Genomic DNA, 26393 nt, shown 5'->3' with positions numbered 1-26393 from the left:
ACGACGTTTACACTATGTGGGGCTTCAGCCTAAGGCAGAAACGCATCACAGATTTTTCTGCAGTGTTTTTCAGCGTTTTCCTCTGCAAACTTTCTGCCTCTATTATACCTATACAGAAAACATCTGAGTTTCCGTGGGTATAATTTACATGGGTGACATGACTGTTTTTAAAATTGCAGCATTTCCGCTCAGATATTTTTGTGCAGTGTGTGGATGGGATTAGGCAAAATCCCATCCACTTTGCAGGTACTGAAATTCGCAGGGTTTTCTGCCGTGATCAAAATGCTGGGCATTTGCAACATGGGGCTCCTGGCCTAAAGTGAAAAAATAAAAAAGGTTCCAAAATCAACTTTGGTTTAGAAAAACACTTGTGGTTTTTTTGAAGTGGTTTCCACATCAGGTTTTGATCATGTTACAAAGAATTTAAAAAAAAAAAAAAAAAACACCTCTGTGTGAATAAACATTCAGTTAATTTTTTATTAACCACTTCTGGACCGCCCATAGACTATAAACGTTCGGGAAGTGGTTGCCTAGTTCTGACAGGACGTGCCAGTACGTCCAGTCAGAACACAGCAGCTGCACGGAGATCGTGCAGCTACTGAAGCTGGGAGCCAGCAGTAACTTCAGCCGGAGCTCCCAGAGAGATGGCAGGGAAGGTTTATTCCCTTCCCTGCCTTCTCGATCGAAGTGTATACAGCGCTCAATGAGCGCTGTATACATGGCTATGGGCGCTGCCACGCCCTCTGACCCGGTGGTCATGTTATCCGCCGGGAGCAGTGTCTTGCAAGAGCTGCTGGGTCCTACTGTGTATACAGCATACAGGAGGGTGTATTCCTCCTGCAACTGAGGCTAAATGTACCAGCCTCAGTTGCAGGGGAAATCAGCTTCCAATACAAAAAAAAGTGATCAGATGTTCCCAAAGGTCTCTTATCACCTTATAGGTACACAATCTGAAAAAATAAAAATAAAAAAATAAAAGTTTTTAAAAAATGTAAATAAAATAAAGAAAAAAAAATACGCTAATAAAACGCCGTTGTTAAAGGTTATAGCCCCACCCCTGACGACACCATACAAAATAAAAGTTACCGTAACGGAGAGGAAAAGCTATTTTATAAAGTTTTTCAGTGACACTTATTTTATAGTGTTATTAAATTAAAAAAAAAAAAAAAAAAAAAAAAATTGAAAACCAGATACAATTTCCCTCCTATTTTGTTTATATTTTCCCGGATATAAAAAAAATTAAAACACATTCGAAAATAAAAACAAAAATAAAGCCCTACGTGTCCCCGAAAAAAGACGCAAAAATTAGTTGACTGAGACATACGGGAAAAATGTTACAGCCCTCAAAACCGCACGTACAAAATAAACCTAAAATGTGTGTGGTCCCGGACAACAAATTGGCCCGGTACTAAAGTGGTTAAGTAGTTTTTAAAGCCAAAACTTGTTGTGGACCATAAAGGGCGAGACCCTATAGAGGACAGATGGTCAATATATTTGTGTTCACGCTTTAAAAACTGCATTAAATAGAACAAAATCAAAAAACCTTTTCCTTAACCCCTTCCCGCCGATGGCATTTTTTGATTTTCGTTTTTCACTCCCCTCCTTCTAAACCCCATAACTTTTTTATTTCTCCGCTCCCAGAGCCATATGAGGTCTTGATTTTTGCGGGACAAATTTTTCTTCATGATGCTACCATTAATTATTCTATATAATGTACTGGGAAGCAGGAAAAAAAATTCAGAATGGGTGGATTTGAAGAAAAAATGCATTTCTGCGACTTTCTTACGGGCTTTGGTTTTACGGCGTTCACTGTGCAGCCAAAATGACATGTCCCCTGTATTCTGTGTTTTGGTACGGTTCCAGGGATACCAAATTTATATGGTTTTATTTACATTTTGACCCCTAAAAGTCGACATATTCCGACGGCCGTAACTTTTTTATACGTAAGTGTACGGGGATGCATAGGGCGTTTTTTTTGCGGGGCCGGGTGTACTTTTTAGTTCTACCATTTTCGGGAAATGTTATTGCTTTGATCACTTTTTATTCAAATTTTTATCAGAATCAAAACAGTGAAAAAATGGCGGTTTGGCACTATTTTTCCCGCTACGGCGTTTACCGAACAGGAAAAATATTTTTATAGATTTGTAGAGCGGGTGATTTTGGACGTGGGGATACCTAACATGTATATGTTTCACAGTTTTTAACTACTTTTATATGTGTTCTAGGGAAAGGGCGGTGATTTGAACTTTTAATACTTTTTTTAAAAAAATTTTTTTGCATTTATTAGACCCCCCTAGGGGTGTTGAACCCCAGGGGGTCTGATCACTAATGCAATGCATTACAATGCTAAAAAAATCATCCTTTCTTTTGCAGGCTGCATAGCATGCTCCAGGAGCCGGCGATCCCGGGCAAAATGGCGGCGCCCATGCGCCGCCCGGAAAATGGCACCTCCGGCGCCTTTGACCGCGGCGCCGGAGGGGTTAATGCCTCTGATCGGTCCAGGGACCGATCGGAGGCATTAGAGCCGGTTGTCTACTGCTTAAAGCAGTAGACACCTGGCGGCTATGGCGGCCGCCCGGCTCCCGGGCGGTCGCCATAGTTACAGATCCGACATGCGCCATACTATTACGGCGCATGTCGGGAAGGGGTTAAAGGGGTTGTCCCATCACAAGGATCCTATCTATACTGCTTGTTAATGTGGACGTAAGACTTTTCCTAAATACATTGCTTCAGCAGAACTGCTTTGTCTGTCCACTATCTTACTTTATTCAATTCTTTGTGGCCACAGCCCTGACCTAGCTGCTCCTGAGTCAAGTGATGTATCTGCTGCTCTCAGGGGGGAGGGAGGAGGGGCTAAGTGCAGGGAGCGAGCCTGTATATCTAGCTATTCCTGTGTCTACACCATGTGACCTAGCTTCCTGTTAGCAGATAGGGGAGAGGAGCTGCTTTCATTTCTTCTGTTCTCCCAGTTATCAGGCTAGCTAATTCAGTTGTGTTCATTATGGCAGAGAAAGGCAATCTCTGTATGTAACACAGAATGGAGTTGCTGCTGCCTGTACTTCATAGTCCAATATGGGTGGGCGGAGCTACACACAAATTTGGGGGCGGAGCTAAACGGCAGGTTGCATGTGAAACCCCGCCCACCAAATGATGCAAGAAACCAGGAAGAAAGAAGATTTTACAGCAGTGAAGACTGCTGAGTATGTGATGTGGGAATACCCCTTTAACTCTGTGTCTGCCAAACTTGGGTATATTCAGCCTGTGAAATAGGGACAATACATTGAATGCATTTCTTGGACTGAACACGGTCTAGTGACTCTGTCTCACAGCATTATAGTCATAATTCAATATGAGGCAGCACTATCATGGAGAAACATTGACACACAGCAACAACTGACTAGGATGAACTGGGGCTTCAGACAGCATTCAGCCCGGGAAATACAGCCGATATATGATGCGTATTTCATAGACTGAATATGCCCATAGCAGGCGGCCACAGACGAAGAAGTGTGCTCTTACAGATCATTTACATACACATTAAAAGAATTTTTTTTTTTTCTTAGCAGCAAGATTGCACTCTCACACAAATTGGATATGTTCAATAATAGAGATGAGCGAGTACTATTCGAAGCTCCCGTTTCAAATAGCACGCACCCATAGGAATGAATGGACGCAGCCGGCATGCAGGGGGTTAAGCAGCCGGCCGCCGGCAAAGTCAGCGTGCCGGCCGCTTCCATTCATTCCTATGGCTGCATGCTATTCGAAACGGGAGTTTCGAATAGTACTCGCTCATCTCCATTCACTAAGTCATTAACCGACAGTTATCAGAAAGTTTTAGATTTCTTATCTAGAGAGGCACCTGGAGACCAGGATAGTCAAGTCTCAACATACCTCTTCAAGCTGGGTCACATGCTGTGCTGCAGCTGTAAGGTGCTGTGTGAAAGGGGACACATTCTAAGTTATTTGACAACACAGACACTAGTGAAAGAATTTGGAATAATTGTATTAAATGCTAAAATATAACCGACCAGTAACTCAAATGTTGTCTTTAGAGCACATTACCGTAGAAGAGTCATAGTGCTGTATTTTTTAATTATGTCATCTAATGACTTTTATTCCAATATATGGAATGTAATATAGAATAGATTTAATATAGTAATGTAATATAGAATAGATTTAATGTAGTAATGTAATACAGAATACAGATGGATAAGAATGAGCGATAAACAATGGAGAGATCATTCCTACTGGTTCCCTGGTTACTTGTAGGCTATCAACAGCACCCACATAAATATGCATGCTTTTAAAAAAAATAAAAATACATGACTGGAGCAGGCATGTTTTTTAATGGGGTATAGCATCTACCAAAAACCTTTGGAATCAGCTAATATTACAGGCAAATGAGGAGAATCCAGCAGGCCTGATCCTTCTTTCTATGAATGTCTCAGGGTACATTGCTGTGTTACAGCCTTTCCTTCTGAAATCTTCTTTAATGTGGAAGGTCAGCTTGAGAAACCCTGCACTACTGCTGAAGATCACAAAATGTACGCATGTATATCAACTCTGGAACACACTGGAAACAAATCTGTTCACTTCTCTCTATCATTGCTTGGTAGGAAATGTTATGGACACTTTGCAAAGAAAAACAAAAGAATTACCTGTGAAACAAAATATCTGTAAAGGTAAGCTCCACCCAACACAATGCCAGCCAGCATAAAGGCCAGTCCAAAGCACATGCACCAGCACCAGGCCCGCCGCTGTCCAAGTGGTACAACTTCTTCCACTTCCTGAAATACAAAAAGAAAGAGGTCACGTTTAAGGGATTAATAAAGTCACAGGAAATTCACCAAACATGTATACTCATAACAGTGTCCAATCACATGTTCAGGATTAAAGCCTCATGCACAAGACCGAGTGTGCAGTCTAGGGGGTTATGATACCCACACTGAAATCAATGTAGCACGGAAGGGGCTCGGATGTCCATCAAAATCAGAACCCCCTTGGGACTGTACGATTGATTGTGTGCAGTTGGCATATTTGTATTTGGGAGTTGTTTTAGCAGCAAGCTCAGGTATTTCTACAAGCACCAATGGATGAGACTGATGCAGAAATTTCTGCAATTTCTCCTTTGAGCAAATTGACCCTAAGGGTCAAATAGACCAGAACATTGCAGACATTTCTGGGATAGAAAATCTGTTCCATTCGTTGGAATGGCCAAGATTTCTACAAGACTCACTCAGATAAATGTCTCAGCTATAGAAATTTCTACAACAAATCTGTCATGTGTAAATATACCCTAATGCATGCTCTGACAATATCACTATAAGAAAGAAAGATAATACTTTTTATATCACTCTTACATAAATGTAAACATAAAAGCAGTCCTGAAATGTCTTTGTAGCAGTAAAGCGACCCTGGAGATTTACTACGAAGTGTCATTAAATCTGTACACGGTGTACAAAATAGATTTTTTTTGCCTCCTGAACCATGTACAACTAAACATATGTACGTATCTTAGTAAGTGCTGCATCAAACTCCATTTATCGGTTCATTATATGCAGAGGAAAAGGTGCAGCATTCAGAAATAGTCCATGACACATAGGGAGGAACGATATATGGCGGTCATTAAACTAGGGAGTGTCATCAAACAGGTCACATAGGCCCAGAGATCAACTGCACAAGTAAGGCGTGGTATAGAAATGAAAAGCAAATGCTCCCAGGAGCACAACGCGTTTGTAGCTTTCCACTTCTAACTTCCCCAGCGTGTTTTGTATTGGGAAATAAATTGTGGTGTAAGAGAGGGTTCACACACAGCAATTTTTTTTTCAGCAAAGGTTTTGTTACTCTTTTACGCTGGGCTCACACCAGCATTCGGCACTCCGTATTAGGTTTCTGTCTTCTGCCGGCAGAAGACGGAAACCTGTCATGCTGAGTCCGGCCGTGAGCGCCAGTGAGTGTTTTGAGCTCTCCGCAGCGAAACAGTTTTTTTTTTTTTTTGTTTTTTTTTAAAAACCGGACACAGTACTGCATGTTCGACACTGTGTCCAGTTAAAAAAAAAAAAAAAAAAATTTAGCCGCGGAGAGCATAAAACGCTCACCGGCGCTCACGGTCGAACACTTTTCAAACCCATTTAAATGAATAGGTTTGAAAAATGACTGCAGGTTTCCATCTCCTGTCCTGTTTTGTGCAGGAAACGGAAACCTGCAGAATAGAGTCCCGAGTGCAGATGTGAACGAACCCTTACATGAAGCTTATTGAGCCAAAGTTAGAAGTAGATTTGAAAGGAACGGAAGAAATAAAAGAAAGGCTGATTTTTCTGGGATCCACTCCTGATTTTGGCTAAAAAAAAATAAACAAATAAAATGATGCATAAAATCACCTATAGGACAGGGAGACACAGGTTGAATTGCAGCAGATATAAAAAGGACCTTTTACCACCTTCACCAAATCCAGTTCTTTGCATCTTTTAATAGGCGCTGTGCAATGGATTCTGGTAAAGTCCCCACCATTCCTGAGAAATCAATGCTGTTAGTTGTGGTGTCTGATATACTATTTAGGCTCTGTAGTGTCAGGAGGGCGGAGATTGGAGCTCTGACTCACACCCCCTGCCCGACACAGCTCTTCTGACATTACAGAGCTGAAATTAGGCTCTAAAACTAACTGATTGTTGCTTAGGAATGGTGAGCGGATAGAGAGAAAACTCCTGGATTAAGTGAAGCGGTGCCTATTAACAGATGCTAAGAACTGGAATTTGTTGAGGTAGTGAGAGGTCCTCTTTAAACAACCTTCATCCAAACACTAAGGAAGAAAAAACAAACAAAAAAAAGCTGCGCCAATAATTGCTGCTGTGTTGGTCGAGGTTTTCAATTGCAGCTAAAGGTCGAGGTAAAATGCAGCACATTGTGACTGGTTTTTGCTGCAGGCGGTTCCACTATACAGGAAGTCTGCTATAAGAATCAAGCAGTGGCTGCGTCCAATGGGTCCTTAGCCTTAAAGGGCTTATCCAAACAAGCATTTCTTTACATGCTGATCCCAACAGGACTGCAGTGCGTCTGATTTACTTCCTTCTTTGAGTCCTACAATTCATACTGAAAGACTACCAGCATCTTCCTCTTTCCCCTGCTCTTCCAGGCCTCCTCAACTTATAAGAAGTCTCTCTAGTATTGCAGAAACCTGGCCCTGCTGTTCTCACCAGTTCATTAGCAATTCCATAATGGCAACGGACTATTATTCTTACTCTGTGCAACCCCTTTTAGTTACATCAATAATGACAACCCAACATTAAAAGAAGTGGAACAGTTTCATGTTGTAATAGAAGAGAAAGAAACTACAAGCATTCTCACGTTGTGTGATTTGAGAGCGTAGTAAGATTGACAATAAGAACAGGCTCTACAGAAGAAGACAGGCCGTCGCTGGAGAGTTTCTAAGCAGTACTGGGAACGCCCACAGCGCTACCAGAAAACTCATTTACATAAAGAAGGACGGACATATTTCTAAGGAACGGCGGCACAGATCAGAATAAGAAAGGTAAAAGAAGAATAGCCTTTCTTAAAGATTTTCCTACATGTATTTACTGTAAAAAGGGTTGCTAATGATAGAATCCCTTTAATGCTTTAAAAAAACAAAAAAAAACAGGATCCGAATAGATCCTTACAGTTTACTAAATATTAGCAGTATATACAGTGTTGTCCATAAGAATTGGCACCCCTGCAATTCTGTCAGATAATACTCAGTTTCTTCCAGAAAATGATTGAAAGCACAAACTCTTTGGTATTAATATCTTCATTTATTTTGCTTGCAATGAAAAAAGTCAAATCATTGATCATTTTACACAAAACTCAAAAAATGGTCCGGACAAAAGTATTGGCACCCTCAGCCTAATACTTGGTAGCACAACCTTTAGACACAATAACTGTGAACAACCGCTTCCGGTAACCATCAATGAGTTTCTTACAATGCTCTGCTGGAATTTTAGGCCATTCTTCTTTGGCAAACTGCTCCAGGTCCCTGAGATGTGAAGGGGGCCTTCTCCAAACTGCCATCAAGAGATCTCTCCACAGGTGTTCTATGGGATTCAGGTCTGGACTCATTGCTGGCCACTTTACAAGTCTCCAGTGCTTTCTCTCAAACCATTTTCTAGTGCTTTTTGAAGTGTGTTTTGGGTCATCGTCCTGCTGGAAGACCCATGACCTCTGAGGGAGACCCAGCTTTCTCACACTGGGCCCTACATTATGCTGCACAATGTGTTGGTAGTCGTCAGACTTCATAATGCCATGCACACGGTCAAGCAGTCCAGTGCCAGAGGCAGCAAAGCAACCCCAAAACATCAGAGAACCTCCGCCATGTTTGACTGTAGCGACCGTGTTCTTTTCTTTAAAGGCCTCTTTTTTTTTTTTCCTGTAAACTCTATGTTGATGCCTTTTCCCAAAAAGCTCTACTTTTGTCTCATCTGAGCAGAGAACATTCTTCCAAAACGTATTTGGCTTTCTCAGGTAAGTTTTGGCAAACTCTAGCCTGGCTTTTTTATGTCTCTGGGTAAGAAGTGGGGTCTTCCTGGGTATCCTACCATACAGTCCCTTTTCCTTCAGACGCCGACGGATAGTACGGGTTGACACTGTTGTACCCTCGGACTGCAGGGCAGCTTGAACTTGTTTGGATGTTAGTCGAGGTTCTTTATCCAACATCCGCACAATCTTGCGTTGAAATCTCTTGTCAATTTTTCTTTTCCGTCCACATCTAGGGAGGTTAGCCACAGTGCCATGGGCTTTAAACTTCTTGATGACACTGCACACGGTAGACACAGGAACATTCAGGTCTTTGGAGATGGACTTGTAGCCTTGTAAGTAACAGGTGCTGTTAATTACACAAATTAGAGAAGCATCGCATGATTTTTCAAACAGTGCCAATACTTTTGTCCTCCCCCTTTTTATGTTTGCTGTGGAATTATATCCAATTTGGCTTTTTCACAATTCTTTTTGTGGTTTTCCATTGAAGACATTAATACCAAAGAATTTGTGATTGCAATCATTTTCTGGAAGAAAATGAGTATTATCTGACAGAATTGCAGGGGTGCCAATACTTTTGGCCAACACTGTACAAATGCAGAAGTTGCTCGGCATGGGGGTGAGGTGGGTGGATATTACAGTCATTATAAATAGCAGAAGCTTACTAAACACCTAGGACAGCGAGTCTTGGTTCACATCTGTGCCGAAAATCACTGGAGAGAAAAGTGCTGCATAGAGGACCTTTTTCTCCACTGTTTTCAGTATATATTAAAGAAAAAAAAAAAAAAAGAACGAAAACCATTGGACTGCATTATAGTCTATTGGGTCCGTGAATAACCCCTTTTTTTTTAGCGGTCTGACTCTCCATTGTTTGGGTCCCTGGTTCACCCGAACGACAGAGGCCCATGCGCAGATGTGAACCTAGCCTGATTTTTTTTTCCCTTAACTTTTATAGCGCCATCACATTAAGTAGCATTTTACAGACATTGTCAGTCACTGTTCCAACATTCCCTATCAGTATGTCTTTGGAGTGCCCGGAGAAAACTCACGCAAACACGGGAAAAACCTGCAAACTCCTTGTAGATGTTGTCCTTGGCAGGATTCAAATCCAGGACTCCAGCATTGCAAGGCTACAGTGCTAAACGCTGAGCCACCGTGCTGATTCTGGTATCATGCGATAGCTGAGACAGCAACCTTTAAAATTCCAGTGCTGGGCACTATTGCCACCGAAGCCCAATGTAGATGCTATAAATAATGGATCGCAACTGAATCAAATTGGAGTTTCCTTAATAAATTTGAGATCATTAAAATACATGACATTTATGTAAAACTGGCTTTGGAAGTTTTTAATAAACAGTAATGAGAAAAAAAAATTCTATAGGAAACTGAAAGACAAGCCCCATGGGTGCTGTACTTGCGGCCGTTCATTTAGGAGATTACTTAACCCTTGAGTTGTAAAATCTGGAACACTAAACCAGCGGGTCCTTATGGACTGAAGAGTCACTCAAATATTCCTACTTCAAGACTGTGTCTGGGTTTAAAAAAATAAATAAAATTATATATAAATGTCCCAGCCATGCAGCTAAAGGGTGTATGGTAAAGACCCACACCGGGGAGGTCAACTGGGTAATCAAGGCATGATAATAGTCTGTGTGTGAAGATTAGGAGGGTGGCACCACACTGACAGAGATGACCTGTCCAAACAATCTACACAGCAGGTACTGTGCCACCCATTGTTGTTGCCAAGGTGGGAGTCTGGTAGCCAGGCTCCTGTATAGTCAGGGAACAGTTTTCCTATGTTTAGTTAGTTCTCAGCCGAGAAGGGTTTTGTTTTGTTTATTTTGTGCCTTTGAAAAGGCAGTGTATGCACTACAAGTGAATAAAGCCTGAACCTGTGTGCAATGTGCAACCCAGTGTCTGTGTCCCAGTTTCTTGCACTGCTACAAGCATCTACCTGAGCGATTTCACACAATAAGTAAATATATTTACACTCACAAGGAGTCCAATGCTCTGATCAAACTGATCAGAACATCCTCAGTACACATGAGGACAACTCAAGGACCTTTATCCTAGGTAACGTAAATCATAATGTCATAAATAAAGGAATTACTAGCCTTTGAAAAAAAAAAAAAATTATTACAAAGAAAGTTACATTACAGAGCAAGAAATATAAAAAAATAAAAAAAAATAAAAAAATAAATACTCAGAACATTAGAAAATACCCAATAATTTGAAAACCCACTTGTCATTTCTGTCCACATAAATACAGGTGAAAGGAATATTGTCTGTGAAGGTTACTGAAGGTGCGCTGTGAAGAGAGGGAGGAGAAAAACAACATTTCAGAAGCCTCAGACAATGCTCTTCAAGCTTGGATGACCGGACAATGAGGCTGACATTTTTATTACAAATGTTGTGTTGAAAGCTCGGTACGCTTAGAAAAATAGAATGCAGAATAATAACCCACTAAAGAAAATAAAGTGAAACTGGAATGTGAAATAAGGAGTATACTATACCAAAATCTCCTTTACACCACTTATAGGCTGTTGTAGTGGCGGTTACTGGCAAAGTGAACATAGAAGCATTTTCACACACAAAAAAAATCCATTTAATCTGTATAAAATGAAGTGTATGATGCAGCTGAGGCATGACAATGTCTGCCCAAGCCACGTATTTGTACAGAAAAAAAGAAAGAAAAGAGAGAAAGAAGAGACATCGAGCGCCACTAAGTGTAGTATGTAGAATGATCAGTGGTCAATTGACAATTTTTTTTAGATAAGCCCTGATGGCCTCTCACCTTTTAGGGTTGTCATGGGTCACGACAACAGCACCATTCACATGTAATCGAGAAACTCCAGGTGAGTGGCTGAAAATCTCCTTGTGAACACCGGCGGAACGGGGAGAGGTAATGTAGAGGGAGAAACCAAGGGATCTACGCGCACAGGGTAGCAGTAAGACACACTCCAGTAATCTTTGGTCAGAATCCTTTTATTTAAGACAAAATAAGAACAAAGGCCATCGCAACGCAGGATAAGCCCAAAACGCTTTGTGCTGGCCACTGTTTTTAGTTTGTCTTAAATAAAAGGATTCTGACCAAAGATTACTGGAGTGTCGCACTACTACCCTATGAGCACAGATCCCTTGCTTTCTCCCTCTACATGAGCCACGTTTTTTCCAGACTTTTAATTTATTATGTGAGGAGGTACCTCTGGTTACGAACAGTTAAAAACAGGTGCTCTAGCAAATGCAGCTATGCCCTAGGTACACCCAACTCACCCCATCATGGTCAGTGGGATCTGATGGGCTCCACTGGTATCCGTTATCATATGTATCGCTCTTTAGTGTCTATTCAGATTGAATGCAGTAGACTACTGAAGCCTAACCTCAGAGGACTGTGTCTGGATATATATCATAACAGTCACCATACAATGACCTCTAGTTAAGAAACAAAACACCAATGAACAGCTGACAGAGTCTTGTGAAAGGGAATCTCTAAGAATATCAAATATTTTGTGAGGTTCAAAGCTTCTAAACATACAGTAGGGATAACTGCATATCTGATATCATGCACAACCCCATGTCACATCCCTCCATATACTGACTGTAGCATTGAAAGTCCAAGCACAGCACACAGTTCAGATGATGCAAGCGCAAGGTTTATTGAAACTCTAGTGTTACCGATGCAAACTCCAGCAGCGTTTCAGAGTAACATGTCGTTGTCAAGCTGGCCTGGTGGTTAGTATAAGTGCACTAAGGTTAGATTCACACTACTATTATAGTCTGCTGCAACAGACTTTACTGGTGATAGAATGACTAATGCAGGCGAAACCTCCTCCATCTGCCACTGTCGCCATTCACTCTAATGTATACATCATGACGAACATTTCTGCTATCAGGTTTGATTACTTTTCTAAGAAGAAGAAGAAGAAAAAAGAGCAACGGATTATATCAATGGTAATGTGACGTCTTCTTCTGGCATGCCTTCCTCTTCTTTCTTCTTCCATCGACGTCCTCATGTCTTGGCTCTTCCACGCCTTCATCTTCAATTCTTCCGGAATGAAGAAGTTCGCGAGCATACTGCACATGCGCAGTATGCTAGCGCAGTTCTAAGGGGTACTTAGAACTACAACAAAAATGGCGCCGTGCGTGCGCAGTAGCGCTCCGGAGGGATTGCTGCTGCGCACACGCGGGATTTGAACACAACCCGCTGAAAGAACAGAAGATCAAGGCGGGGAAGAGCCAGGACAGGAGGACGTTGCTGGAAGAAGAAAGAAGAGGTAAGTGTGCCAGAAGATGAAGTCGGACAGTGCACGACCGCCCAGCGTGCACACTAAGGTAGGATTAAGGTTTAAAACAACATTAGTGGTGCCTGAATAGCCTTCACGCATATGTGGGTCTCATACAGCATAATTTTGCTGATAGAGGCCCTTTAAAGAGTGATTCAGCATTTAGAGGTTTTAGACTGGTTCAGACCCTGGGCCAAGTGATCAGTACCAGCACCATGCGCCCAAGTCACTTCGTCCCTCCAGCCCCCATTGTACAGGTAACAAGTCAGAACAACACAGGGTCTGAGTGCCGGTTCCAATCACATGGCCTTGGATCGGAACCAGTCCAGACCCTAGGCACAGCAGCTAAAAGCCCCCTTCCCCAAGGAATTCAGTAAAGATAGACTGATTGGACAACCTCTTTAAAGAAGTGTTTCAGAAAATTAAGTTTATTAATTGTATAATGAAAAGTTTTGCCATTATGTGTTATAATTCATTATGGTTCTCATCATTTCAATTTGTCACCATTGTACAGGATACTTCACTGTAGAGAACATGCAGATTTGTTGTGGTCACAGATGGACATACGGACACCCTGCTTATTACAACACACAGCTTTGATGTGAGTCCCCAGCCATTGGTATAATGTAATAAGCCATGTCCCTGTGTGATCATCACAAACATGGCAAGTTTTTACTTTATAAAACTAGTGAATAAGGAATCCCATCCAATGATAAGGTGTGTAACGTTATATTATACAGCCAGTAACCTTCCAATTACCTCTATAAACGTCTCACTACACTTACCAGGAATCAGAACGGAAGACTAAACCTTTATCTAACAGGAAACAACACACAATGGCTAAAGTAAAGGGAAACACTTAACTGCAATCTGTACACAAAGAACTGGTCACCCTAAAATAGCTTATTATGCAGAAAAACACCAAGGCGCTGACTTCCTAAAAAACTGGTAAAACAGTGACTACCCGACGGCTGTTACCTACCTAAACCAGAACCTGGATTCAAAGAAAAAGCAAGAAGAGGAAAATTAAAATGGCAGCAATGTTGGATACTGCGCTGAAATGCCCTCTTTGCCCCATCTTACTGTTCAGTGGTTGCTCCTTGCGCCCTATTCCTGTACAAGCTATAAGCAGGACCGGTTAGCTTCACTGACATCCCAGCATGTGGCGCTGTTCTTCCTATAGTGTATGGGTTCCTAGATGGTTCCCACTAAGCATGGAACTGGTAAGTGGCATTAGTGGCTTCAGGAGTATGAACTGTGCAGAATGGCGGCCATCACAGCTAACACATCCTATAACTTGGCATTTCTTGTGGTAACGTGGTCAAAGAAATATGCCACTCAAACATGTAACTCTAACCTGTCTGCTTAGACGTGGATACAGGAGGTGGTGCCAAAACCTCCGAAGAGCAATAAATGGCAGCCCCTACCCTAAATGGCCCTGGGATAGTTTCACAGCAACTATTGTATTAATGTCCTGATTCTTGGCCATGGTCTGCATGGTCAGACTGCTCTGCAGTCAAGAAGAATTTTGAGCCTCGGACTTTCTACAAGATTCTGGAGTGTTTGTGGGAAATTCTAACCATTCATCCCAGATAGAATTTGTGAGGTCAGACACTAATGTTGGAAGAAAGAGCCTAGCTCCATTGTAGTTCACCCCAAAGGTGTTTGATGAGGTTGAGGTCAGGGCTCTGTGCAGACCAGTCAAGTTCTTCCACACAAAGCTCACCCCATCACCCCTTTATTGACCTTTGTGGATCATGGTAGTGCTGGAACAGAAAAAGGTCTCCAAACTGTTCCCACAAAATTTTCCAAACTGGTTTGATATACTGAAGTATTAATAATTCCCTCCCACTGGAATTAAAGAACCAAGGCCGACCCCTGAAAAACAACCCTATAGCATTATCGATCCCCCCACCTAACTTTACTTGCCTGACTGTATTGTGCCAACTGTAAAGTTCGCCTGGCATTTGCCAAACCCAGACTCATCCATCAGGCTGCCATATGGGGAAGCGTGCTTTGTCCCTCCACAAAACCAGTTACCAGAGATCAGTAGTGGCATGCCTTACACTGCTCGAGCCAGTGTTCTGCATTGGTTATGTAGGGCTGACGCTAGCTTCACACCCACATTTGGGTTTCTGTTTGTGGGTTCCGCTTGGGGACCCCCTGAACAGAAACCTAATCCGCTTAAAAAAAAAAAAAAAACAGCAGCAGAAACCTGCAGACCCCTGAGAAGGGCTTTTCTCTCCGCATTTCCAGTGGAGAGGGGAACGGAGTCCCCCAGCGGAGAGCAAGAACAGGTGTGAACCTAGCCTTACATGTAGATGCTCAGCCACAGAAACCCATGTTATGAAGCTCCTGGTACAGTTTTTGTGCGGACATTAATACCAAAAGAAGTTTAGAATTCTGCAGTCAATGAGTCAGAAAAGCGTTGGCGACTGCAGTTTTTTTTAAAACTCTGTATATTGAAAAAGAACAGTCAGATGAAGCAGTTCAAAATGGAAGCGAAAACCGTGCAGTATACTCTATACTATAAAGCATGGATATGTCAAACTTGTTTCACGTACCTGAGGGGTCAGTAGGCCAAAAATTACATAAAAACAAACAGTAGTGTGAGATAGATACAATTCCACAAGGTATGAATGAGCGCCATAATCCATTAATGAAGGTACGGAGCTATAAATGCGCAGTTGCCGAAATAATATGTGGCGTATAGGCTGTAAGGGAAGAGATACCACTGGGCCTACACATATTCAATCTTTTAAGACAGTTCTATACAAAAGAAAATTTTTATTTCATATCCATTGGCTAACACGGTACAAAAGATATTTTTCCTTAAAGAAAATTCTCTCATAGGATACAGTAATATTAAACCAGGCCCTGGTCAAGGCCATATATTTTCATTTAGGATACCAAAACCAGATGACCGGGTCACAGCGAAACGCTCTCTCTTTCAACCAAACCACCAAGAGAAAGGTTGTTGAGCCAGAAAGAATGTAAGGTTGGGTACGTTTATACCATATGCTAGAAGTAAGATGGGCAAAGGAGCTTTTAGGGCATCGAGGAGACGGAATTCTGTCCATTTTGTATAAGCGTAGAAGAGTCGGGTATGCTTGATGTGTGAAGAAGAGCTCAATGAGTCTCTTCTCAAATGCAGGACGACACATGACGATAGAACTCAAGAAGATCCTCGCAAGTTTCAGGCATCAATGCTGGAATAAGGGTTTTCCATTGCTCCACCGTCAAGAATGGGGTACACTGAGCTTTGGCTTTAATGATGTAGCAGTAAATTACAGAAGTAAGACCCCTAGGGCCCTGTGATCTAATAATGTCAATAAAAGTGCCAGTGAAAATAGCACAATTTAGCAGTCCAGATAATGGAGGTCCACGTTTGGGATGTTACAATAAGTAGCTAGGTGGATTTACGCAAGGTTCACACTGGCGTTCCGCATTCCTTTCCTCAGGTCCACTTGGGGACCCGAGATACAAAAGCCTAATCCGCTTAAAAAGCAGTTACGCATGGAAACCCGTGAACCCCATAAACTATGATGGGATCGGCCAGTTTTCTGCCCAAAAAATGCAAGAGAAAAGTCCTACTTGCAGGACAAGTGGATTCAGGGATGCAAGCCCCGAACGGAGAGCAGGTGCAGATGTGAACCTAGCCTTAGGGTGCTGAAGGAGAAGAGGGCTCAACCAGGTGACTAAGTATTTGAGATGTAGTACAAGAGCAAGTCTGAAAGGGCTGTACCTGCGAAATAACTGGGCTTTTGTAATTTTGCCAGCTCTAATTTGGATCTTAACCCTGCACAAACTCAAAAAGAGTACATGGAGTGGAAAAAAAGGTTGCAAAGATGTTGCATTGTGTAGAGGCAATGCTTAAACGATTACTTTAGGACACTCCCTTACTATATACCATGCCCCATATTTATATGCTACAGTTGGTGACATAGCTTTCTGCTAACGGCAGTGTGAGACAATCGCATGAATGCAAAATAAATAATTGACGTGAGCAAGTTCAGTTTCTACAAGTATAATAGAAACGCAATACAGAAAACAATCATTACTTTGACAAATGCTTACTAGGGCATATATCCTGATCTACAGAAGAATCCGTTCTCTATTAAAACTAAAGTGAAAGCAGAGAAGTTGTGGGTTAAAGGGAAACTGAAGCCAAATGACTAAAAATCTGCTGGGGTATGCCAAATTTCTTTTGAAGCCAAGTGCAAATGAGAACACAAACAAGTACTGCCAGGAACTTCTTTCTAGTATCAAATGGACACATATCTTAGAAAACAATCTTGTGACCTAAAAACAAGCAAAAAGAGGAATGCTGTAGCAGCAGCTCTGCTAAAAGTGGAGTCTGGTTTAGAAAAACAAAAAAATATATATATTACTTCTATTGAATTCTGAGTAATTACATAGACTGCAGCGTGCAGGAAACCAGAATGTCCAAGTGTTACATTGACAGACTAGAAATTTCAACATTTCTCCTTTATTTATGCAGCAGATGGATGTAATGGCTACCAGTGCGTTCATCCAACGATTAGAGCAGCTTTGGGTTCTGTCATCTCCTAACAAATAAGGAATGTCCAAAGGGAATACCCCTTTAACCAATAAGAGATGGCCCCTAGAGGGTTATACAGGGTGTCTGGAAAGTAAGTACACAAAATGAAAGGGTGGACTTTAGCCGGTATATGAAGCGTTTATTTATTACTGAACATGTGACCGGACATGCACCGTTGTGGCGCTGCAGGTAGACCGAGATGTCTGCTTCCTATCCCTAACTGTGCCATGTGAAAGGAGAAATGAAGAAGATTTTTTCTTGTGGGGACATGTGAAGTCCATTGTGTACACAACACCTGTGCCAACCCATGAAGAGCTCTTGAACGGCATCCAGGCTGTGGTCGTCGCGGTGAGGGCCATGCCAGGAGTCTAAACGGGTGCTTCAATCCATCTCCCGGCGTTGCACTGCTTGCATCGAGGCAGGCGGCCAGCACTTCAAGCAATTCTTGCAAATAAGTAACAGTGATTAAACTGATTTTCCATTAAAGCGCTTTCTCTTCTCCTTTCACATGGCGCAGCGAGGGATAGGAAAGCGACATCTTGGTTTAGTGGCAGCGCCACAACGGTGCATTTCCGGTCACATGTTCAGTAATAAAAAACGCTTCATATACCGGCCTAAAGTCCACCCTTTCATTTTGTGTACTTACTTTCAAGACAAGGGCACTATGTGCCGTACATGGCGCTCAATCACGGCCGGTGGCTCGCAAGCGATCATGTGCATGCGCCCTTATTCCTTTCTAACTGAAGATACAGAGTCGCCTTCTCAGGCATCAGAACTTTATGTATGAGTCAAACAACACAGACTGTACCACAAAAGCTATCCACAGAGAGACAAAATCTGCTTTCACTAGCTACTGTTGATAGAAAACAGCTCATATCACAAACCCAATGGAGCAGATCACAGTGTAGTCTCCCAAACAGTTGTTTTTTGGTCTCTCGGGTTATTTGGGAGAATTTGTAAAGAAAAGAATAATCCCCCCCTCCCCCTCAGCAGCAGTGACAGGCAGCTAAAGGATTGTACTATGTGATGATGTGCAGGACATCATGGGATTGATAGAAAACTAAAGAGAAATATAGAAGTCAAGATGGTGTCTGATCAGGAATGAGGAGAAGCTGGATTGTAGAGCTATGAGGGCAATGTACAGGAAGGAAGCCTGGACAAGCAGATGACAGGAGCAGGGATGGGGAAAAGGTTTTTTTTTGCCCGGAGTGCCTTACCAGCATTTTAATACAGATAGCCTACATTTAGGCCTCATACACGAGTGTGAACCCCATTTGGGGCAAATCTTGCAGTGGAATGTAGTCAGATAATACTCAGATAGAACGAGGTACATAGCACCCCAAAACAGTCAGGAATTGCTTATGAAGGAAATGTTTAAGGTGGTAAAATATCTTCTGAGCACCACAACCTGGATCTGCTTACTCAAAAATTACCATAAGTGCATCACAAGACCAGTCTGAACAATGACATATCTAACGTACCAATAAGAGAGGTGTCTAACTTAATGCAAATAAGCTGCGGAATTTCAGCACACAACAAGCAATGGAGAATCACATCCTGCGCCAAGCACCAGTAAAGGAAGTGAAATACCTAGATGTGTCTTCACTCACCGAGGAGCAGACAAGAAACATGCAAGATTACACAGGCGCAATAATGACACATGGCACATGAATGCGCGGGCCTGCTCAGCAACACAACGGCTTCATGACTAATCCTAAAACCACTACTTGCACTACTAGTTTTTTTTTCCACTTGATGAAATCTCATGTATCACACTAACAATCTTATCACAGAAACATGAATATACATAAGACATCCACTAACTGTCCTAGTCATCACTGCAGAATCAGATTAATGAGCTAAGATTGACTGTGAGTTATCTACATACATATGGTACTACTTCTGAATACTGTTAGCGCTACTCACACGGGGATAGAGGGGGCGGATTTTGGCGCGGAATCCAAGTCATAATCTGCTCCCTCACAATGGTGGTCTATGGAGACCGCTATCAAGCTGACCTTTCTTCAGGCGGATTCTGCGGTTCAGCCCATTCATTTTGGGCCTACTCCGGAGCGGGAAGCCACGGCAGGTGTATTTTGGTCCTGATTTTGACGCGGGTTTCCACGTCAAAATCAGGACCAAAATACGCTAATCCATGCCCATGTGAACTAGGCCTTAGGAATACAGACAATTTTTCTATAAATATTGAATACCTGGGACTTGTCAGAAACCCAGCCATGATTTCCTTATTGTGCCTGGGTTATCAGGCAAGGGCTCAGATAACCCAAAAAAAGTAACTGGTTTTCTTACGAGTTCAAGACACGGAGAGTTCCTGCATTCATGGATGTATACACTGGGAATCGATCAATCCAAGAGACTGTCACTATTAAGATGGTTAGAAAAAGGTTTTAATTATTTATGTTTGCAAAAATGTTTTACTTTTAATTGTCCAGAAATCTATATATGGTTTTACTTACATGAGAGTACCCTTTAAAATTATAAATCAATTCCGTTGAAATTAGCGCAAATAGACAGCGAGGAACTTGTGGAACTAGTGTTCGGGCTTTTGTTCTTCAGGTCTGCTTGGGGCAACAAAAAAAAACAGAAACCCTATACACTTAAAGAGAAGTTACCCGCAGACCCCATAGACCATAATGGGGTCCGCCAGGTTTCTGTCCAAAATTGGCAGTGAGAAGTCCAGTTCGCCGCCTTTTCTCGCCACATATTTTAAGCGGAATGGGGGATGGAATCCCCGAACGGAAATGGAGCACCAGTGTGACTGCGGCCCAAGACCGTAATAAACTATTTTTATTTTTGTAAATGCTGAAGATAAGCAAGTGTGGCACAAATAACAAGGTACAATTCACTTACAAAAGATTTCCATCAATCTTCACAACAAAAAAGAGGCGATAAACTAGACCAGATCCAACCAGCCTTGCACAGTAGCTGAGCTGTCATTCATCACTGCGGATGTGTCACATGCCACACTAAAATGACATACTGGCGGAACAACTAGTATAATGCCCGTATTGGTAAATATGCCACAGTGTGTCGAAATGGAGTTAGGAAATATGGCAATTTTGGAGCACTGTGCTCGATATATTCCAGCAGATGCAAGCCTCTCAGAAAATATGATACGTTTTACTGGAAACGTATATAAGGCTTCGTTCACATATGTATTATTTCCATTCTTCTTCTATGGCAGAGCAGAGCACCGAAAATAACATCCATTTCATGGCCTGTCATTTTTCTTTTTACCAGACAAAACAGCGCGACAGGCTTGATGGCTTCAACACAGATGTGAAAACAGCCCGTCACATTCCGTTTATGACACGCTCCAAATTTATGAAGCAGACTCAATGCTTTTAGAGCCCAAAAAAAAAAAAAAAAAAAAAAAAAAAGTCATCCTGTAGGAAGATTAGACTAGACATACCCAAGTCACTACCGTTCACTATGTGACGCTGTAAGCACTCACTGCACCTTGTCCCCCCCTCATGTTCACATGGGCGACAGGGGCCGGCAGACTAGACCATTATATTAGTAAATCCAGCCCTTATAATACAAGCAACTACCTGAGAACACAGGAGAGAAGGCAGAGAACTCAAGGGACGGGTGGTGGGTCTGATTTCATAACATGGGGTCAGAACCCACCATGAACTACTAAGTATGATGCCAAAAAAAACCATTGGAAGCAAGTGTTCACAAATTCCCTGGAAGACTCGTAAGCCTTGCTCACATCTGTGCTTGGGTTTCCGGAAACCCAATCCGCTTAAAAAGCTTACAGGACTTTTCTCTCTACATTTTTAAAGCAGAATGGGGAACGGAATCCCTGAGCGCTCGCCGAGCACAGATGTGAGCCTAGCCTAAGGCTTTATTCACACAATCGTTTGGTGTTTCAAGTGCCAAACATCCATACAAAACTGTAACATATTGCTTTTAGGACATACTCACATGAAAGGCTCTGGATGTATTCACAAGTCCATTTTTCTTTAACCATTAAAACAGATAAATATAGGACATGTCAGGTTTTTTTTTTTTTTTTTTTTTTTTTTTTTTTTTTTAAGAAAGCCTGCATGCACATGTGAATACACCCATAGACTTTCATGTGTCTTCTGAGCATGCAGAAAAATCTGGTAGCTGGCAAGAGTATAGAAAACTTATGACAATTTATTAAAGTTGTTGCCATTCCAGTAACTTTTGGACCATTTAGGCTAGTTCCACACTACAGATGTCAGAATGACTGATACAAAAGGAACATGTTATGTCACCAGTGACTAGGTGCAAAATAAAAACGGAAGACCACTTTTAACAAAAAATGTACTTAAATACAGCAGTGTGGAGTCCTGCAGCAAAGAAGCATTGCGAGAAGAACCGCAGCAGCAACACATTGCGGTTCGTCCCGCAGATCTTTAGACAATTGTTTCAATTATACCTATGTGGTAATCCCCGGCGTTTCCGTAGGTATGACTGACATGCTGTGATTTCCAAAACCGCAGCGGTTTTGGAAACTGCGGGGTGTCCACAGCATGATTGTACCACAAACTGGGCGTGGGATTCACGAGAACCCCATACACTTTGCTCTGACTGCAAATGCTGCAATTTTTCCTACGATGGCAAATCGCAGCATTTACACCATGCGGGGCCCCCGGGCTTAAAGTAGATTTGTACACGTCTCACTGAATAGTGGCCTTGTATGTACAGAAAAGTGTAAGAGAATGTGAATGTGAATAAGACTACTCTTCATTTTCTAGTGCCGCTTTCCGGCCATTGGCGACCCGCAACAAGAGAACGGTGCAGGGCATTGAGTTGTGACTTTATCCCGCTGATTAGGCCCACATGAATACATTATTTTCAGCATCCTGAGGGAATCTCTGCCTTCTATTGAAAATAATGGGAGGCAAAATCTGGGTGCAATTCGCCCCCAAATCAGCAAATTCCTATGTGTGAACAGCCCCTTACACACTTGTATATTTTATTCAGAAGTGGAAACTTTACAGAGACAAACTAGAGTCAACCATGTTTTGTCTTGCAAATATTCATGCAAAACACTGCCCACTGCCTTGTAAGGCTACATTCGCACCTTCTCTAAGAAAAACTAAACAGAAGACATTCCCTTACACGATAGAAAGAGAAAACTTACTATTTGTATCCATCCTCATTCACTTAGTAGCAGAAAGAAGGTCTAGTCTGTCTGGTTTCCATTTTCTTACACGGAAAATAAAAAAATGTAATTAACAAATTTAATTTAATTAAATAAGAAAAGCCACAGAACCACCATGTTTCATCTGTAAAAGGCTGTCCTTGCGTAGACTGTATTTCCTGGACACACCATAGCCGTGTGAGGGGAGCTCACTATACCAAACTCCTGATCCGCTACATAACTACCGTACTGACAGATTTAGATTCCCAACTGACTATAGTGCACTAAGGCCTGGTTCCCATCTGTGTTCAGTATTCTGTGCAGGGAGTCCGCTTAGGGACCCCAGATTGGAATACTGAACACATTAAAAAGCAGTGAGCAATGAAAGCACATGGACCCCATAGACTATAATGGGGTCTGTGTGTTTTCCCTGCGCTGTCTGCACTAATCTTGTGGAGAGGAAAGTAGTTCTTGAAGTATTTTTTTCTCTGCATGACTCATGCGGAAAACACACAGACCCCTTTATAGTCTATGGGGTCCGTGTGCTTTCATTGCTCACCGCTTTTTAACGCGTTCAGTATTCCAATCGGGGGTCCCTAAACGAAATACCAAACGCAGATGTGAACCAGGCCTATGTTTCATTCACAACCATGGTCAGTCCCAAAAATATGGCCGACAAGCACTGATACACGGTTATGTGAACTGCCCTTATTTTAACTCTGCAGTGAATTAGTAACCACTGGAAAGTCTTCTTTTTGCATCCAATAATTGAAACTTTTTTTTTTATCAGTTGTCTCATATCCACCATACAACATATCCGACTGATCACAGCGTGTGCACATGTACTGTTTTATCCATTTATTTCTATAGGATTTCCTAAAACAGCTGAGTAAGGGTGACCAGTTGGTTCTCAAGTCCCATAGAAGTGACTGGAGACAGTGGCACCTGAGGCACCAGACGACAGGTAAGTGTGCTTACCATAGGTGGGATCCATAGCAATAACACATTTCTAATAAAGCCTGTGGAAAAGCACCCTATAGGAGGGTTAGTTCAAACAGAGTTTTTTGGCAGGGAATTTTGACATGGAATCCACCTCTAAATCAGCCTGCCAAAATGGCTCCCATTGCCTTCAATGGGAGCCACTTACTTCTCTTTTCCGCTAGCCAGCAGTGAAAAAAAAGAAGTGAGATGACCTATCTTACCGCGGATTCCGCCGCAGCGTGAGACTCTCCCGATTAGATCCATTAGTTCGGGCCTAATCCAGTGTGGGATGCTACGCCGGGATGCTGGTGTACTGCATCGGCATTCCGTTGCGGCTAGGTGCGCGGTATGTTCACTCGTGGAATCCATTTTCCACTGTGTGAACATACCCTTAGGCTGAAGGCATGTAACACAGACTTGGTAGGTTAGCCGCCAGCAGACTCACCAGGGACTGACCCTCTGCAATATATATCCTTTGCCTTAGGGCTAGTTCACACGTGGGCAAAGGGGAGGTTTTTGACAGCGGAATTCGCTTCAAAAACCTCTCCTTTAACATGGTGGTCTATGTAGACCACTAGCTTTTTTTTTCCTCCTAGCGTTTTCCGCCTGAAGAAGCGACATGACCTTTCTTCAGGCGGAAAACGCCTGAAGAATTGCATAGAAGTGAATGGGAGGCGAAAACCGCGCGGTAAAAAACCGCGCGGTTTTTTTGCACACAAAACCGCGCGTTTTTTTGCAAAAAACCGCGCGGTTTTCGCCTGCAGTTTCTATAGCACATATAGGAAAAAAAAACCCTAGCGAAAACCGCTAGCGAAAACCGCGTCAAAAACCGCGTGGAATGCAAAAAACAGCGTCAAAAAAACTCCTCGAGGTTTTTTACCTCGCACAAATAAGCTAGGCGGTTTTCACGTGTGAACTGACCCTTAAAAAGGTTGTCCAATCCAAAATTGATTTTTTTTTTCCCCATACTACTAACCCATCTACAGCATAGGTCATCCGCACAGATTAAACTAAATTCACACTAGCCTTGGTTGCCCATTGTTCTGGACAGTTGAAAGACCAGAAGAACGGATAAATGGACTGGTAAAATAGCGGTGATATATGAAGCTCAATGCACCCCATTAACTATTAAACTGAAGCCAGTGGATTAAGACGACATTGTGACAGAGTCTCTGGTGCAAGTGTGAACATATACGTAGCTGGTGGGGCAACTATAACAGTGGGCAGCGAGCATGTGCAGGCTATTCAAGTTACAGGAGGGCGCTGCAGTTTTCTGGAATCGCACCCACCTTTTACTTGAATCGGAGAGGCTGCACGCGCTCCCAATTCACTGAACCAGTTTCCAGTGCTTGTGGTTGCCGGGACAGCTGGTCCATGCTGGGTCCGAATGTTGGACCCCCCCCCCCCCAGATCACACACTGATGACCTATGGAATAGGTGGACATGTCATCCTAATACCTGCAGCCCTCCATGTATGTGGCTCTGAGGATACAGCTCGGGATACATGTAGAAAGGCTGATCTGTAACTGGTAAAGCCATACATAATGTGACAGACTGACTTCATATGTTCCTAGCATGTGACAGTCCTACGAACACTGCTACAGGCAGCCATATTGATACATGTCACATGTACGTGTCCAGTGTCCGACCTGCCACGGCTCCATGGACACACATACATGTGGTGTGGACACATTACACACAGCCCCGGCTCCTGCTGCTCCCTGTCAGCCATTTTCTAGAGCTTATCTCAGCACGACTGCTGCTGTCTGATAGTCACAAGCGGCTGCCTCCATTTTACTGCACACACCGCCTCTCTCTGAATCCTGTCTGCTCTATACGACCCCTATATACATATACCAGTCTGACAGGAAGACACTTATAGATGGCATTACACACGCGCTATGTCCTGGCACCCGAGCAGGTCCCCGGTAGTCATGAAACACGTCACAGACACCCGGCAATGGACACCTTGTGTATAGTCACGGTAGTCGGGGCCGCTCACACACCAAAGATCAGCTGTACAATGACAATGCACCTCCACCTGCGTGCACCAGGAAGCCATGGGCCTCAGTAATGGCCGGCGAGCAGCCACCATTACCTGTCCCTACACATCACCAATATCAGCGGCCATGACACCGCAGGATGAGGCGACACCCCCCGGCCAGGACATGTCAGGCTCCGTCTGCTCTCACCTTGCTCTCCGGGATGATCAGCACCTCGCTGTTCTCATCCTCCTTCTTGGCGTCTTTCTGCGCCAGGGATGAATTAAAGGCTAGCTTCACCATGTTTTCTGAGGGCCGCACCGGGCAGTGGCGGCTGCGGGTGTTCCGGATCGGGTGAGAGGCGCTCGGGTGTTCTCTTTGTTGTCAGCACAAGACTGCGAGTCTCCGCGGAGAGGAGGAGGAGGAGGCAGCTGCGGAGAGGCTGGGCCCGGGCGTGACGCACCACAACAATAATAACAAGCGCTGCCAGCAGCAGTGTGCTCTGCTCACCGACAGGACGCCCACCATGTACTCTCCTCACTCAGGACAAAGCTGTGCTCTGGAGACCCCACATACAGAACACGTGACTACAGCCCCCTCACAGTGTCACCTGCAGCTTGTGCTGTGGTAACACTTCAGTACTCACAAGGTGGCTACAAGCTTGATGGTTACAAAGCTCTAGGCTGAGGCACCTACGCTATGATGGGTATGGGGCACACTTATTATTATTTAATGCTAGTTTTCTGGCATAAAAAATCTGCAGGTTTTAGGTATGTGAATTTTGTCATAAATTGTCGCAGTTGGAGTTTTTGCGCCACCCATGCCTTTTTCCAAAAAAAGGGGCACGACACTTGCATGCTTGGGGAGGAGACAGCACCAAATATACAAATAATGGCCCCGATTTATTATGCCTAAATGTGAGGAGAAGTGAACCCCAACCA

General features: G+C 43.0%; 1 protein-coding gene across 1 annotated transcript in view; it reads right to left on the bottom strand.

Moving 5' to 3' along the window:
- ITM2B (integral membrane protein 2B) overlaps positions 1-25891 on the bottom strand; it is a 34342-nt gene extending 8451 nt beyond the window's left edge. Inside the window, exons 1-2 of the mRNA XM_075265535.1 lie at positions 25663-25891; positions 4659-4787 (exon numbers count right to left, since the gene is read on the bottom strand). Of these exons, the coding sequence (XP_075121636.1) occupies positions 4659-4787; positions 25663-25755 (222 nt within the window). The 5' untranslated portion in view covers positions 25756-25891. The remainder of the gene's footprint in view (positions 1-4658; positions 4788-25662) is intronic.
- Between the last annotated feature and the right edge of the window lie 502 nt (positions 25892-26393).

The sequence above is a fragment of the Leptodactylus fuscus genome, chromosome 2, assembly GCF_031893055.1.
Source record: "Leptodactylus fuscus isolate aLepFus1 chromosome 2, aLepFus1.hap2, whole genome shotgun sequence".
Taxonomy (NCBI): domain Eukaryota; kingdom Metazoa; phylum Chordata; class Amphibia; order Anura; family Leptodactylidae; genus Leptodactylus; species Leptodactylus fuscus.
This window is presented reverse-complemented; position numbering and strand designations above follow the sequence as displayed.